At 53.8% G+C, this 17,098-nt stretch overlaps 1 protein-coding gene across 1 annotated transcript in view; it reads left to right on the forward strand.

The window, feature by feature from the left end:
* The first annotated feature begins 4,813 nt into the window (after nt 1-4,813).
* CREB3L1 (cAMP responsive element binding protein 3 like 1) overlaps nt 4,814-17,098 on the forward strand; it is a 55,608-nt gene continuing 43,323 nt past the window's right edge. Inside the window, exon 1 of the mRNA XM_044681861.1 lies at nt 4,814-4,915. Within this exon, the coding sequence (XP_044537796.1) occupies nt 4,814-4,915 (102 nt within the window). The remainder of the gene's footprint in view (nt 4,916-17,098) is intronic.

The raw sequence follows: 17,098 nt of genomic DNA on the forward strand, positions 1-17,098 counted from the left end.
CCTCCTCCTCCTCCTCCTCCTTCTTCTTCTTCTTCTTCTTCTTCTTCTTCTTCTTCTTCTTCTTCTTCTTCTTCTTCTTCTTCTTCTTTTTCTTCTTCTTCTTCTTCTCTTTCCCCTTCTTTCTCGACTTGCCTAGGGTCACACAGCTAGGAAGTGTCTGAGGCCAGATTTGAATTTAGAACTCTAGATCTGGTTCTCAATCCACCAAACCAACTAACTACCCCTATAAACCCTTTTTTAAAACCCTTACCTTCTGCTATACTCAAAACTAAGTGTTCTAAGACACTACGTGTAATAAAATAATAAGATTCTAAGGCAAAGGAGAAGCAAGGGCTAGGTAATTGGAGTTAAGTGACTTGCCTAGAGTCACTCAGCTAGGAGGTATCTAAGACCAGATCTGAACTCAGGACCTCCCATCTCCAGGCCTGGCTCTCTATCCATTGTGCTGCCTAGCTGTCCCTCTAACTCATTTTCACCAGAGTGACCATCAGTGTCAGAAGACAAGAAGGGACACCATGGGACCTAGGGCAAATCCCTTCATCTTTTGGGGTCACTTCACCTTTTGGGGATCAGAAGGCAGGATTGTTCAGTGGCAAAGGGCTGGATGTGCAGTCATAGGACCCATGTTTGAACCCCAATCCTGCTCCTTCCAATGCATGGACCTGGGGGAAGGGTGGGGCAGAGAATAAGTTTTTGTGCCAGCAGGCATGCTACTAGATGCTTTACAAATATAATCCATTTGATCACTGGAAGGTCGGTGCTGTTATTATCCCCATTTTATGGTTGAGCAAACTGAGGCAGCAGAGGTTAAGTGACTTGTAAACCTCTGAGAGGTAAAGGGGTACAGTTATGATCGCCTTCATTTTTCCAGTGGAGTTTCAGAGAGTGACTCACCCAGGGGTCCCCCAGCTAGGAAGTGAGAGAAGTGATGTTCAGGTTTGGGTCTTTCTCAGTCATCCCCTTAGCAGTCTAGCTCTAAAAGCCAGCCTGCTGCAGAAACCCTTTAGACTGCTAAAGCCTCTGGACCTCCAGGCATGTTCCTTTGGCGCTACCTGCTTTGGTGAAGGGATTATAGCAAGAAAAGAACTCACCTTCCTGGTATGATCTGATCTCAACAGTTCAGACCCAGGCTGGATGTCCCTGGCTTAGTCACCTTCAGAAGAATTCCACAGGGCCATCTCTTGGAAGCGTGCACGGTCCAAGCCCTGAGTACCTTCTAGAAGGAGTCCTTCCAAAAGTGGATGCTCACAGAGCGATGGAGTTCAGGTCTGACAGGCTGAAAGCCTCCAGAAATTCACTTCTCCTTTTCTGTGTCTGCTCTGACAGGGTCCCACGACCGGAGGCAGTCTCCTTTACTCCTACCCCATCTCCAACTGCCAACTGGACAGTGCCATCTCCATGTTGCCCCAGTAATAAAGAGATGACCTTTTGGGTCCTTTATAATGGTTCTAATAATGAGCACTGGCTCTGGACCTGGGTTCAAATCCTGATTTGGTAAGATGCATACCTCCTGAGTGGTTGGAGGGAAGTCACTTAAGTTACCTGGACCCCATCTGTGAAAAATGAAGTGGTTGGGCTTCTGCCTCTGGTTCTGAAATGCTGTGATCTCTTCCTGGGTTCAGTCCTTCTGACTTCATCGTTTTCATCAGTGGCGGTCCTGGCTCCCTGGTTCAAAACTCTGGGGTTACGTTCAAGCCTTCCCTCTCCCCCATCTTGTCCAAGCTGTCACATCTCTATTGATTTCGATTCTAGAAAAGCTCTTTCCTCCATCCCTTCCTCCCTGCTCCTAGGACCACCACCACCCTCCAGCCAATCAGGTCTGTTCTACCCTCTTAACAGGTCCTCAACTATCACTTCTTCACAGACTCTATGCATTGAACAGGTCATGGCACCCGTCTGTTCAGAAATCTTCAGCGATGCCCTGTTGCCCACCACGATAAGTTTTAACTTCTTTGCCCTGCATTCAAGGTCTTCCAAAATCATTGGTTACCCTCATTTCCCAGCCTTCTTTTCCAATTCTCCATGAATCTTTGGACTCTAGCCAATCTGGGCACACATACACTGGCCCTCAATATGTCCTGTGCTTAGCTTTACTCCCCCTTTACCTAGGATATTCCTACAGTACCCTTGCAACAGACATTTGATGTTTGCTGAATGAATGAATGAATGAATGAATGAATGAATGAATGAATGAATGAGTGAATGAATGAGTGAATGAATGAATGAGTGAATGAATGGCAGATGACCAGACCCCACACTTTGGAAGAACAGGAGACATCTCCAAACACTGGCCAGTTCCTGACTCTCACCCTTCTCCGGACCTCAGGCTTTCTCAAAGAAGTGTCATGGAGAGCAGACATTCCCACCTTCAATGATAGCCAGTTCCTGAAAGAACTCTGGATTCCTGTGCTCATTAAAAACCACCTGCCTGGAGGAGAGAACCTAATCTGATTAATGGCTTCTGGGCAGAACCCTCCCCTCTTGGAGGGACATCCTTCCAGGCAACCCCATTTGCTCAGGTGCCTACTATTGTTTCTCTCTCCTTTCCAGGAGATTAAGGTGTTCCTGGGAGCTGGTGGCTTCGATGACAGATTGTGGGGAGTGTGTGCGTGAGAGGTGCCAGGGGGGTGAAGGGGGTGAGAGAGCCAATCAGTGCCTCCACGATTTCCTATTGTTCTCCTTCTTCCTGTTGGTTCAGAACCAGGATTTGGGGGTGGGGGGAGACCAGCTGACTGCAGAGTGATTTCTCCAGGTGGGTTTGCTGTTTCATGAATTAAACACAGGGCAAGGGGCCTAATTTCCGAGGGCCAAGGCAGAATGCCCAGAAAAGTGCCTTGTCCTTGGGTCGCTGGAAAACCAGTCAGTCAACTGGCATCTATTCCAAACTTTCTCTGTTTTGTGGATTCTGAGCCTCAGTACCTTGGTTTGTAAAACAGATGAGGCGATTTTCAATGTCCCCTTCTGCACACCTGGGGAAGGTCGGGCCCTCCCGGAAGATTACAAAGATCTTTTGATATTCAGGACAACTCTGGGAGGCAGTTCCTGTTCCTAGGCACTTCAGGGACCCAAAGGAGGCTATTGGACCCCTCACTATTCATGGAAGGAAACTAAGACCCAGAGACATTAAGGGTCTCTAGTAAGTGTCTGAGGTTGGTTTTGAACCCCTATCTTCCTGATTCCAAGGCCAGGGTTCTACCCATTACACCATGATGCTGCCATGATCCTCTGCCTCCAGATGAGAAAGGAGAAAGGGAGCTTCAGAGAGCTTTGCCCAAGGCTACAGACTTTTGACATCCAAACTGAACCGTAGTCTTCCAGAATGAATCCCAAGTCCGTACTGCCTCTCATTAAGTCATAGGACTAAAGCCACAAGAGCCCGGAGAGAGCCTTGGGAGTCCCAGAATTCCCTGTCACACAACTAGAACACAATGGATTTCTCCACTGCCTGGCAGAGAACCTTGAACACAATGGACATTCGGTAAATGATGAATCAAATTGACTTCAATCTCTTTTCAGGAAACTTCAGCCGTTGACGTCCAACTTTTCATGATCCGTGGACCATGCTCTGGCCATGGGGTTTTCTTGACAAAGATACTGGAGTGGCTGGTCATTTCCTTCTCCATTGGCTTGAAGCCAACAGAGGTTAAGTGACTTGTCCACGGTCATACAGCCAGTAAGTGTCTGAAGTCCAGAGCTCTATCTACTGAGCTACCTAACTGCTTCCGCTACCCCTACGTACCCCCCAGTCAGAGGACCTGCCTTTTGGGCAGATCATTTCCCTTCTCTCAGTTTCCTCCTGAGTGACTGGCTCTCTCTGGGGTCTTTTTCCAGGTCTAAACCTTTGATCCCATGAGCTAGATCTAGGGCTGGCGAAAGTAGCGCCAGTGAAGAGATTTTGTTCAGTTGAACAGAACTGAGCGCCTACTATGTGCAAGGCGCCGCCAGGGTTCTAGATCCCGGTAGGTGAAGGAACGATGACCCGGAATTTTCTAACTCTCGGTTCCTTTCTACAGCTGTAGCCATAAGACAGCTAGAACGGAAATGCCTGGCCCTTGCCAGTTATTGCCAGGGGAGGGAGGCTGGGATCTGGGTCCACCTGCTGAGGACTCCTCAGCCGGAGCCCTATCCTAGGACGATTTCCGTCCGAGTACCAGAATTAGTTTAGGATACGGAGCCCCAGGTCAGTAACCACGTCCCTGGTCCCGGGCAAGCGCTCTTCCTGCGCGCAGAGAGGAGGCAAGAAAGGGCTGCGCCTGGACGACGTGGCTGCCCCTTTAAAGGGCGGGTCTGGGGGGTGAGGCACACCCCGAACCTCCTTACTCCCGAGGCGGCTCCTGAATATTGACGAGGGGGCGTGGCGCCCGAGCCAGGCTGGCGGAGCTTGGGTTTCCCTGCTTTGGAGACGGGGAAAGTGACAGGAGAGTGCGGAGGGAGCGGAGGAGCGAGGGCGCCTGCAGCACTGAGCCCGAGGCCCCGCTGCTGCCGGCTGCCGGCTCCCGCCCAGCCCCTGGGAGGGGCGGGAGCCCCGCTGCTCCTCATGGACTAGAGCTTTGGCCCCGGCGGAGGAGAGATGCCCACCGTGCGCCCGGAGCCCCGCAGCCCTGCAACCGGCTGGCCGATGCCCTGAGGGTCCCGGCTCCCTCGCCCTGAGCCCACATTCCGGCTGCACCAGCCCGACGAGACCCCGGGGCTGCGGGGGGCTTGCCCGAGACAGCTGCCGGCCTCCACGCAAGCGGGGTGGCTCTGACCGAGCCGGCCAGGAAAGGGGTGCTCCTCCCGCGGCACCTCCCCGGGGCCCCCGAAGCCCGACGCCATGGACGCCGTGTTAGAGCCCTTCCCAGCAGACAGGCTCTTCCCGGGCTCCAGCTTCCTGGACCTGGGCGATCTCAACGAGGCCGATTTCCTGAGCAATGCGGTAAGGAAGGCCAGGGGTCTGCGCCCCGCGGCCACTCTCTCCGGCTGCTGCGCGCACGCACACGCGCGGACACACACACACACACACACACACACACACACGCAGGCAGAGGACCCAGCGCTAACCCCCTGGCGCCGTCTGGCGCCCCTCGGGGTACAGCAGCTGCGACCTGTGCGGGGGCCAGCCCCGGGGAGGGAGGGGCACGAGGGGTGGGAGTAGCGTTTAGAGCCGGAGTGGAAGAATGAGGTGGCCTAAGGAAGGGGACTGGAGCTGGAGGAAAACGGCACCCCAGCCCGGGCCTGCCCTCGGGGTCAGGGCACCCACTCCAGCCCTTCCTTCGGCTGCCCGTCTCAGGGGAGATGGAGGCTGGCAGCGGAAACAAGGGGACGCCCTGGAAGGGGAGTTGTACTTCTCTCCCCCTCGGAACCTGGTTTCTCTCCAAGGCCAGCTGGCCTGGGACCTGGACTCGGAGCGGTTAAGACGTAGCTTTACCCCGCTTCAGCTCTAGCGCCGTCCGAAGTGGCCTTTCTACCCAGCTCCGGGGACTCCACGCTGGAGCTTCCACGAGAGGGAGGGGTGGGCAGAAGGGCTGTCTCTGTCTCCCTCCTCTTCCTCCCTTCCTCCCTCCCTCTCCCCTCTCCCCTCTCCCCTCTCTATATTCTATAGTCTATATATAATTATATCTATATCTTTATCTCTTCCTGCCTGGAGTCCTTCGGGAGCACAGCCTGGCCCGATGCCAGACCTGCATTCCGACTTCCCACCCACCCACCCCACCCCCAGCCCAGGTCATGATAGGAGGAGGGACTCCCCAGCACCGAGCTCAGGGACCTGGAAGAGAAGGACAGCGGTGGGCAGAGAAGGCTCTCATTCCCACCCCCCTACCCCACAAGGAAATGTGTCCTCTCTCCTGCAGACTCAGCCCTAAGGCCCTGCTGGTGAATGGAGGGGGATGGGGGCAGGGCGTGGGCTCAGTCACGGGAGACCATCTTTGGCTTTGAAGGGACTTGCCCCGTGGAAACTCCTGGGTCCCATGTGGCTTGGAAAGAGATCCAAACAGGATCCCCGCAGGTTAATGTGTCCAGGGGCCAAGTTCCCCCGGGGTCCTCCATGCCAGCCTTTCTCAGAGCCCTACTAGGTGCCAAACCAACCATTAGGCTCCAGAACTTTTCCAGAGAAAACAGAGGAGCCAATGCCCTAGCCCTGCACCCCCTCTGCACTGGGGAAGTTGCTAATAGGGTAATAATTGCGGATTGTAAATGCCTCCCCGGATAGTAAGCTCCTTGGGGGCGGGGATCTCCCCTTACACACTTTAGCACTCAGAGTAGTCCTCAGCTAATCCAGGGGAATGAATGAATGAATGAATGAATGAATTCCAAGAGGAAATCTGTGGCAAAGAAGAGACTTTTAAGTCAGAGGATCCGAGTTTTATTCTTAATTGTTACCACCTGTATGATCCCAGGCTAGACACTTTGTTTCTCTATGCCTCAGTTTCCCCATCTGCAAATTGATGGGGGGGGGGGATCAAATCAGACTCTTTCTAAGCCCCCTTTCAGTTATAAGTCGATGATAGGATCTTCTGTCCATGAGAAAAAGGAGGAGGCAGTCTAGCTCCACACTATAAATCAAATGATGCCTAAAACAACTTGGAGAGACACGAGGGGGATGGATGGCCTCTCTGGCTGGTGATGGATCCAGAATAATAACAGATAGCAACTAGCATTTATATAGCATCTGCTATCCCAGTAAATCCTAACAACTACCCTGTGTGCTATGTGCTGTGATTGTCCCCACTTGATAGATGAGGAAACTGAGCCTCAGAGAGATGATTGGCCTTGGTGGTGAAGGTATTAAGTAGCCAGGTGACTTGCAGGGAGCATGTAGCTAGCAAGTGTCTCAGTTTATCTTTGGGACACTCAAATGTCCAGCCATTTGGCATCCCTCTTTCATGCTGTCTTCAAATGGAAAGGTGGGACAGTCTCTCCCAGATGGGCTCACCATTAGGCAAGCATTTCCAGGTTGGGGGTGGGGGGCAGCTGGGTAGCTCAGTGGATGGAGAGTCAGGCCTAGAGACAGGAGGTCCTGGGTTCAAATCCGGCCTCAGACACTTCCCAGCTGTGTGACCCTGGGCAAGTCACTTGACCCCCATTGCCCACCCTTAGCACTCTTCCACCTAGGAGCCAATACACAGAAGTTAAGGGTTTAAAAATTTAAAAAAAAAAAAAAACATTAAAAAAAAAAAGAGTTTCCAGGGGCTGGAGCTACTGCTGCTTCCTTTGATAACCTGGAAAGTGCAAGTTGCCTCCATTCCTCTCCCTTCCACCCCTAAATTCTCAGGGACATGCCTGGGTTCGCTGGCTTCTTCCATCGCTCCTAGTCTGTGAGGTCTATGACTGTTCCCCTTAGGGGTAACCAGCTTTGATCCCAGCTTCCCAGGGCAACCTGGAGATGAAGGAGGAAAGGGCTTGGGGGAGGATTCACCTTGCTGCTGCTCTTTGGGTGGACCAACCTTCTCCTTATCAGGGATAGGTTCTTGGCTCAGCCCCAGCATCATTCCTTTCTTTGAATAAAGACCCTTCCAGCCCTCCTCTCCAGCCTTCACCCCAGCCCAGTTGCTTAGGAGATCCCAGGCCAGTCCCACTGAAAAGGAGCACCAGGTCAGGTAGTGGGTTCCAGGCTGGGACTCCATCAAAGGGGAAGTGCCAGCTGGTAAGGAGCCTTCATTCTGGGACAGCCCAAAGTCAGGTCTGGGTATGGGTTGTTGGGAGAAGCCTGGGAGGTTAGGGACTGGGGGCCACAGCAGGGAATGGCATCTAAGGGATGGAAAAGAAACCTTGGTAGAGTGAGGAGGACATCAGATTGACAGGAACCATACGAGATAAAACCAGGTGACACAAATAAAACACTTTCAGACCTTAAATAGACCTGTGATTTCATTGGATGGGGAACTCCCTCCGCTGGTGCAGATCGCCTCTTCTTGGCAATGTAGGGTCTTGGAGAGCTGCCTAGGACACTGGGAGATTAGGTAACTTGTCCAGGGTGGGTATGTTTATGTGTTAGAGGTAGTTCTTGAACTCAAGTCTTTGTAACTTCAAAGCCTCTTCCCAACCCACCACATCATACTGACCCTCCAGAGGTGGTAGCTTTTATTATGACTTCTCCTTTCCACTCCTCAATTTTCCTGTCTATAAAATGGTTCCATGGCATCTAGGGATTCTGTTGATTCTCTGTACTTAACTGAGAAGTCTCTCCTCTTCTCCCCAGAGACTGATTGATCTAGAAGGGATCTCAGGCCTTGCATTTCACAGATGAGGAAGGAAACTGAGACTCAAGGAGATGAATTGTCTTGCCCAAGATGACACAGGGAATAAACACCAAGGGATGAGATTCAAACCTGGGCCCCCCACCCAGTCCCTTCTACTACACCAGATGCACTTGAAGGAAAGGGGGAAAGAATTTCCTCTAAGTGAAAGGATAGAGAAAGACTGTAAGAGCTTATGTTGAAATCGGGAAACTGGAGAGCAGGATGCTGATTGGTTCTTTTGAAAATAAGGGTCAGGAAAAAAAGAAAGAAGGAAAATAGAGGCTGCTCGGTATCCTTTACAGAGGAATCGTGGCAGGTCCTCTCTCTCCTCCCCCAAAGCCCTGTGATTAAAGCCCCTGGAAATCAACCTTTTTCTCCATCCCCTACTGTTTTCCACAAGCCATTGGAAGATTCCAGGAGAGGACTCAAGTGCCCCTGAATAGGAATAGGGAAGGACCCAAGAGAGAAGAGACTAGTATTGCTAATGTGATAGAAACTAGGTCTTTGGGTCTCTCTGCCCTTCCCTGTTTGGGGTGTCTGATTAAGGGAAGCAAGAGTTGAGCAGACCTGGGACTCCCCCAGATGCTGAAAGGAGCCTTTTGCCCCAGGAAATGGCCCTTGAGGATCCGGGAAGATCCCCAACTGGAAGAATGGGAGGGTGGGGTAGGGGAGAGCTGAGGCTGCTGTTTCAGTGTGGACTGAAGTGAAAGCTGTTGTCTTAGAGGGGAGCAGCAGGAAGCTGCCAGTGAGGATGTTTACACAGTAAACTCATTAACTTCCTAACAGATGGGGGAGGTGGGGGATGTGAGGGTCAGAGGTATCCAGGGTTGAGCCCAGGGAAAGCGAGAGAGGGATGAGTCTGGTCCAGTCTCCTTCAGTCCCTGCCTGTGCCTTCTGGGAAAATTAAAAGGAGCCAAGGAGAACCCCCACCCTCACTGCCATCACCACCTTCACACCCAGCCACCAAATTGCCAATGGGAAGTTTAGCAGATTTGAGGCATCAGTGGGGTTTGGGGTCCTCCTATTAAATGTATAGCCCTTCACCCCAAGGCAAAGGGGAGGTACCTGGCTGAGGAAATCTGAGACTCTAGCTGAAGCCTTTAGTCTGGAGGTCCTAGAAGTCATATAATTGATTCCAAAATCTGTGGTTCCCCCCTCCATCTTGAGTCGAGGAAAACCCCCACCCCAGGATTTCGGATTTGGGGGTCAGGGTACTGTTCTTGGCTTTGACTGGTACTTCTCCAGGTCCCTGGATAAATGGGGTGGCATAACTATTCTAGAGAAATACTCAGACTCTTAGGGAAAGAAGAGGAGCCCACAGGCCACGCTCTGCTCCCAGATTTTGGAGCCATGCAATGGCCCACTTTCCAGATGGGCCATCCCTTCCTGTGGAATGGTGCCATTCAGCTCTGAGCTGCTCTCAGTGGTGGAGGTGGAAATGACCTGAGCCACACTCGCTTGCTCTCTTGCTCTTAAGACCAGATCTCCCTTGGGACCAAGAGAGGACACGAGGGTCATTCAAACTTGTCCATTCCCTCATTCAGTAAATATTTAGCGGACACCTAATATGAGTAAAGCATTGTGCTGAGGTGCAGGGGGACACAGAGACCGACGAGAGGCAGTCCCTGCCCGCTAGGAACATGCAGTCTCATCCGGGAGTCAATCAGGGAGATTGCTGAGAAAAGCAGGGTGTTCCCAAAGTCTCAGGTCCTTTTTCAGTGTTAGCTTCTGCCTCAGGCACTACACTTTGGGGGCACTCTGTATCCTTAACTATGTGTGGGAAAGCGTGAAAAGCAATGAGCCTTGGTGGTCCTGAGTCTTGGGAGAGTCACCAGATTTAAGTTGGAACGCTGACCCTGCCATATGCTCATGACATGACCTTGGGTAAGACACAGCTTATCTAGCTGGACCTCGGTTTCCTTACATCTAAAGGGAGGCCCCTGAGGTGCCTTCTAGCTCTCCATCACTGTTCCTATAATACAGAATTACTGACTGATTTGGATTTGGATTTGGGGCTGGGGAACAAAAGCAGCTGACTTCTGTAGAGTTTGGAAACCGTGATTGACCGCCATTGGCACTGAGCTCTAACCACTGAGCCCCTGGGCACAGTCTTGATTGCTTGCAGCGCCCAGCTCCTCCCCTTCTCTGGGACTTTCTGAGGCGCTGTCCCCATGGACCTCCCTGCTTCAGTCTGGGAACCATTAGTGGGGAAGAGGTTGGAGGCTAGGGACCAAGACCTCTGGGGATGGTCCGGGGCCTTCTGAGGAGCATTGACCTCCCTCTAGATACAGTGTAAGGTCTTGGCTTTCAGTGTCCAAGTCACGTTGGGGCTACCGCATGGGAGGGAGCCCAGCAGAGACACTGCCTGGTCCCACTGCTATCAGAAGGACCCTTTGGTTACCCAGGACCGACTGGGGCTCTTAACCGAGATCCGTGTGTCTTCCTTCTCTGCCTGATTGAGAACAGATTTCTCTTTGTATTCCCATCTCCAAGTGATACCCTGGCCTTCCAGTCTCCACCTGGAATGTCCGTACTTCAGCAGTGGAGGCTGGCCAGGCGGAGAGCCCCTATGTGATTCGAGGTGCCAATGCCCTAAAAAGCCGGAGGAAGCCCCAGGGGAAATCTCTCTTCTTTCCCAATCTTGCTCTCTTCCTGGACTTGACCCGCCACCAGTCAGTAGCAGGGCACCCAGACTGTGGGTTCTCAAGATCATGGGGTACAGTGGTAGGGAATCAGAGGACCTTGTTTGAACACTGGCTTTACCACACGCTAACTGTACCCCAAGACAAACCATTTCACCTCTGGAGCCCTCCATTCCTTTATCTCTAAATGGAGGGGGTGGGATTAGCTGGGGAGGGTCTCCTGCAGCCCTACCCCTATTCTTCTGCTGGTTGAGGATGCCCGTGTGTGGGCTCTCAGAGAGGGGGAACCCTCGGCGATGATCTCTTACCTCCAAGTTATTGATCTGCCTTGGCTGGGAGTCAAGACTCCTGGGAGGCTGGGACTTCCCTGACTCTGGTCTTACCTGAGCTCCATGTACAAAGCCAGTTCAGTCTGCATTAGTCCAGCCAGGGGAGCCCTCATAGCAGACAGTGTTATAGTGGAAATTAGAGGATCTAGGTTCAAATCTTGACTCGGCTACCAACTGCCTGTGTGGCCCTGGCTAAGTCACTTCACGTCTTGGGCTCTGGGAGAGGGTGAGCCTTTCTCTTAGGATCTGTTCAGCTCTGAATGGGACCATCTCGTGGTCCTGTGATCTGGAATGTATTCATCAGGGTGCTCCCCCACACAGACACACAGACACACACAGGCAGGGTCTCTTTCATCCACATCTGTCCCTCCTTGCCTGGAAAGCAGCGCCTTTGATCTTGCCTGGCTCCTCTCTCCCGCTGGTGCCCTTTCTTCTCTCCCCAGCTTCCCCTTCTGAGAATGCTCCTCTTTCTGAATCTACTGCAGAGGGGCACGAGGGGGAGGAGCAGAGCAGACACGGGAGGAAGGTTGGCCGGAATTGGGTTTGGGCCCTGCTGCTGGGGCAGGACGCATCCAGAGAGGAGGTGGGGGACCCCTGGGGGCGGGTTGTGTATAGGTAGGTCAGGGCCTGAGCTGGGGTACAGCGGGGTAAGGTGGGGAAAGGAGAGAGTCGAGGAGGCAGGTGGAGGTGGCCGCAAGCGACGGCCTTCAGATGGAATGTGTCAAAGGGGCATTCTCTTGGCCTCTGCTTCCATCCAGCCAATTGCCCTGGTTCCAAGGCCAGATTCAGTGTCCCTGCCCAGGAGGCCCAGGACACCGAGCTTTCCTGCTTTAGGGATGCCTTTTTCTGCAAGGCCGCCATTTGGGGCCTGCAAAGAAGGATCTAAGCAGGCAGTCCCCTCCCCAAAACAAAACAAATTCTGCCCTCCGGTGAAGAGCGAGGCCGGCCAGATGCCAGCCTTGGAGAGACACCATGTCCTCTAAAATCAATACTAACCGCAGCTCACATTTACATGAAAGCACATTTACACAGTACTTTAAAGCTTGCAAAGTTTATTTCTGAGACAACCCTGTGGGGCAGGTAGTAATGGGATTGTTAGCCCCATTTCAGAGAAGAACTGGAGTCACTTCCCAGAGGTTACACAGTTAGGAAGTGTCTGAGAAGGGATTCCACCCTAAGTCTTAGGGGGAATGAGACAAAAGGAGTGACTTTGGGGTGAAAGGCTGCTGTCGTTTACCTGTTTAAACCGAAGCGAGTCACCTTCCCACTCTGGACCTCGATATCCTCATCTGTAAAATGAAGAGGTTGGACCAGATGTTCTCTAAGTTCCCTGACAGCCCTACGAGTCTACGTCCTAGAAATGACACCATCCTGTAGCCAGCTGTTCTTCTCTAGGTCAGGATTCTGGGCTGCTCAGCAATATTTGCTGAGTTGAAATAACAGATGAGGGGGCCTTAGGGAGCCTCAGGCCCTGATATCAGCTCCCCATGGATAGACTCAACTGGAAGGAAAGGGATCTCCCAGCCTCTAGACCCAGACACCCCAGAAGTCTCCTAGGTGACCGTGGGTGAATCACTTGCCTCTCTGGACATCAGTTTCCCATAAAATAAGGGAACTGGGCTAGACCAGAGCTCAAGATTCCTTAGCTCTAAATTCTCTATTTTACGAGTCTGATTTTTTTATTTCACTTGGAAAGTATTGGGGTGAGCTGCTCCCCTCTAGGAATGGGAAGGTTGCTTTGCCTTATTTCTGCACAGGAAGACTAAGGCACCATGCAGAGTCTGGAGCAGCCCTTTAGAGAAAACCTCACCTCCTCTATCCCAGCCTTGATCTCCAGCCTCAGGGTCTCTGCTTATTGGGGTGGGGTGGGGGGGTTTCTATCTGATCCACATGAGCTAAAACAACACAGTTTCTCCCTCGAACCCCATCTGCTGCATTGACAGCCCCAAACTGAGTCCTCAGAGAGAAAGAGGCCAGAGACCTGGGCATCGTGGCTTGATGGAGTTATCTGATTTTTCTAAGCCTCAGTTTCCTCATCTGTAAATGAGTGTGTGTGTGTGTGTGTGTGGAACTAGACGACTTCTAATATTCCTTCCAGCACTAACTGATCTAACATGTTACATTTATGTATCATCTATATTATATAATAATATTACACTACGATCCCTAGTCAGCCCTTTCGGGGAGGGGTAGTCAGAGGACCGTAGACTGAGGGTCAGAAGGGTCCTTAGAGATGGCCTCTGCCTTCTGGCGAAGAGCCCCTGAGCTCAGGCCCTTGATGTGACCCTGCCAGGCACATTTGGAGAAGAAAGAAGGATGCAAGTCTCCATCTGACCCCAGGTCCCCTCTCTCTCTCTCTCTCTCTCTCTCTCTCTCTCTCTCTCTCTCTCTCTCTCTCTCTCTCTGTCTTTCTCTCTCTCTTTCTCTCTCTCTCTCTCCTCATCTACCCCAAGCTTAAATCTGCCTTCTGGGCCAAGAGCACAGTGTCCCCACCGCTCGTCCCATCACTCCAGATCAGAGCCAGCCGAGGCTCTGAGAGCCAGCCAGGGCTGCAGAGGAACGCCAACTGCTGCTCCTCCCTGGGAGGGCCACTCCCTCCTGTAAGGTTCTGGGAGGATTTGGAGGTGGGGGCAGAAAGCGGGGCCCCAAGACCAGACCAGAGTGACCCCCGGGGGAGAGCTGAGCCAGGCCTCTCCTCTGTGCTCGAGACCCAACTTCCCTTCCTCGAATGGCTCCTGCCTCTCCGTCCTGTCCTGTCCGCTGATGGAACCGGCAGAGATGGCCTTATGGCTTGAGGTCATGATTTCTGAGTACCAGGAACTCTGAGAAAAGCAGAACTTTGAGCCCAGAAGGCTCCCTTCCCGCTGCCGCCCGGGTCCCAGGACTCAAACTTTCTGTCTGAGCCAATGACCTTCCTCTTGTGAAGCCCTGCAGCGGCTCTGGACACCCAGAGGATGGGCAAGTCTTCCCTGGACCTACTCTTAGCCTCCATCCATCCAGGCCAGGCCGGCCCCCGCTGGCCCCTGGCTCAGTCTGGGCTCCTTGGCTTTGGAAAGGAGAAGGGGCCCTTCTCTGCCCTCCATGCCTTCCCGGGGCTGGAAATAAGTTCCCCATTAGGATGATCACGTTTGAACTCGCACACATCCCCCTCAGACAATGCCGTGTCCCAGGGCTGCTCCCCATGGGGTGTCCCTGGCAGAATTGGGCCAGTTTGGGCTTTTTTCTGCCCTTTTAGGGGCTGGGTGGGGGCTGCCCCGGGAAGGGAGAAGTGTGGAGATTGGCCAAAAAGAGATGAAAGAGAAAAGAAGTCGAGGGGGGCGGGGAGGGGAAGGAGAGAGCGTGTGAGGGACGGGGGGAGAAGGGAAGATGATGGAGGTAGAGCTCTGCGCTCAGCACATTCCTGAGACATCTGGAGCAGCTGGAAGGGCCCCAGCTGGAGGGGCTCGCCGGCTTCTCCGCTCTGTGATGTCAAGCTCAGCCCCGAGTCCCCCCGGCCTGGGGTCTGCTTTTGGTCTGGGCACCTGGGCCTCCCCACACACGCTCCTTCCAGGCTCCAGGGAAGGCAGGGATGGGGGGGCAGCTGCCCCCCAGGGACCCTCTGCAGCCCGGCTGGAGAAGGGAGTGGCTTCTGGGACAGGGTGACCCCATGAGCAGATGGGGTTTATTTTGGGGGGGAAACCAGGAAAGGAGGAGGGCCATTTTCCACCAGGAGAAGGAGGAAGCAAGTGACACTTGAGCCTCTAAAACTTGTTTTCGGGGGGCTGCTCCCCCAGTGATGGTTTCAGAGCTGGCCACCCACTCTGACCCTTTTACAGCCGAGGAAACTGAGGCCCAGAGAGGTGACGGGTCGCGTAGCCACGAAGCCTCTGAGGCTGAGCTCCAGACCCGGCACCTATCCACGATGCCCCTCTAAATGCCCTGCCTGGTGTTGGGGGGACAGTCTTGATTTTGGGGGTGAGTATGAGGCCCCAGTTCCAAGATCGTCCCCCAGAACCTCCCAATCCATGTCTTGGCTCCTTTATGCCAGCTGATCGATCTCTAGCTGAGCCAGGGCTGAAGGGGTCTAGCCTAGAGGGACCAGAGAGGGGGTGGGAGATGAAGCTAGAGTGGGGTCTTGTCCCCCACGTTCCTCAGAGCTCAGGGAGCCGAGGCAAGGTCAGGCCAGCCAGGATTCCAGGCCCCTCCCCAGGGCCCCCCACTCTCACACCTCCTCCGGGGGCGAGCCACCGAAATAGCCAGGCTCCCCAGCACATGGCTCCTTCCAAAAATAAAACCTGAGGAAAATTCAAACGGGGCCACTGACCTCTCTGGAAGCAAGAGCGGATGGCTCGCCGAGGGGAGGGAAGAGGCCAAGGGAATTCCAGCCAAAACCCTGGAGCCCGGCCTGTCGGTTGCAACCCAAGGAGCTCCCTCCAGCTGGCCGCGTGCCCGGGGAGCAGCCACCAAGATCTCCAAGTGCTGCTAAAACTCCATTCACACCCTCTGCGAGCAGAGAGCCGGGCCCCGGGGGAGCCCAGGGGAGGAGGCCGAGGAGGCCTGGGAAGACCAGGACCCAGGGAGAGACTCGCAGAACCAGCCCGGCCGACCTGGGGGAGGCTACGCCCAGCCCCCGGCCGGATAAGCAAGGGGGGCCAGGAGCCCCCATCTGCCCTCTGTGGGCCTCCTGCCCACCCTGGCACGAGCGTGACTGCCCCCCCTTTGGAGCTGGTCCATTTAGTGTAGCTGCCCTAAAAACAGTGCCACTTGGCACGGGAGGAAACTGAGGCACGCCTGCCGGCTGCAGGCAGGGCTTCTCCTCCGGTCCCCGAATCTCCAGTTTGTCATGACCTCCAAGACCATTCATTCCACTATGTTGTGTGCCCCCATCCTCTGTGTAATGATTATTAATAATTATAATACTTAATGATGATAATAATAATGATGATGATAATAAATAGCGCTCTGAAGTCTGCAAAGCTTCGACCCTGAGCAGTTGTATCGTGATCATCCCCATTTTATAGCTGAGGAAAGCCAAGCCCAAAGACTCAGGGTGGGATTCGAACCCAGGTCTTCATGGTTTAATTCTAACTTCAGATCCTACATCCAACAGCCATTTGGCCCTCAGCAGAGCCGCCAGCACACAGTAGGCGCCTAATAAATGCTCCACTGATGGACCGACTGGCCAATGTGTCTGAGTCGAAACAGGAGAAGCCCCCCGAGACAGGGGTCCTCCGCACGGCTCCGGGGGGCATGTGTGCTGGCCGGCTGGGCCTCTCTGGGACCAGGCCTTGGTTTTTCCTTTTTCTTTGAGAGGCAGGAGGAGGCTGGAGGGGGGACATGAACGCTGGTTAAATAAGGAGAAAAGGGAAGAAAAAGGAAAGAAGCATTTCTTGAATAAGCAGCCCCTCCACCCAGCCATCTGCCTTTGCCTGGAGAGCTGCAAGGGAGAGGGAGCTCCAAGGAGAGGGAGCTCCTGGGAGAGGGAGTTCCAGGGAGAGGGAGCTCCAGGGAGAGGGAGTTCCAGGGAGAGGGAGCTCCTGGGAGAGGGAGCTCCTGGGAGAGGGAGCTCCAGGGAGAGGGAGTTCCAGGGAGAGGGAGAGGGAGCTCCTGGGAGAGGGAGCTCCTGGGAGAGGGAGCTCCTGGGAGAGGGAGCTCCAAGGAGAGGGAGCTCCTGGGAGAGGGAGCTCCTGGGAGAGGGAGTTCCAGGGAGAGGGAGAGGGAGCTCCAGGGAGAGGGAGCTCCTGGGAGAGGGAGCTCCTGGGAGAGGGAGCTCCAGGGAGAGGGAGCTCGCTTCGGCAGTGGCAGTGGCATCCTTGCCATAGTTCCACTGTGGCCCATGAGGAAGTTTTTCCTTCCATCAGGCCTAAATCAGCCTCCGTGAAGCTTCCCTCGCCGGCGCTCCTCCTTCATGACCTGGCCTCAACTCTGT

The sequence above is a fragment of the Gracilinanus agilis genome, chromosome 6, assembly GCF_016433145.1.
Source record: "Gracilinanus agilis isolate LMUSP501 chromosome 6, AgileGrace, whole genome shotgun sequence".
NCBI classification, from domain to species: domain Eukaryota; kingdom Metazoa; phylum Chordata; class Mammalia; order Didelphimorphia; family Didelphidae; genus Gracilinanus; species Gracilinanus agilis.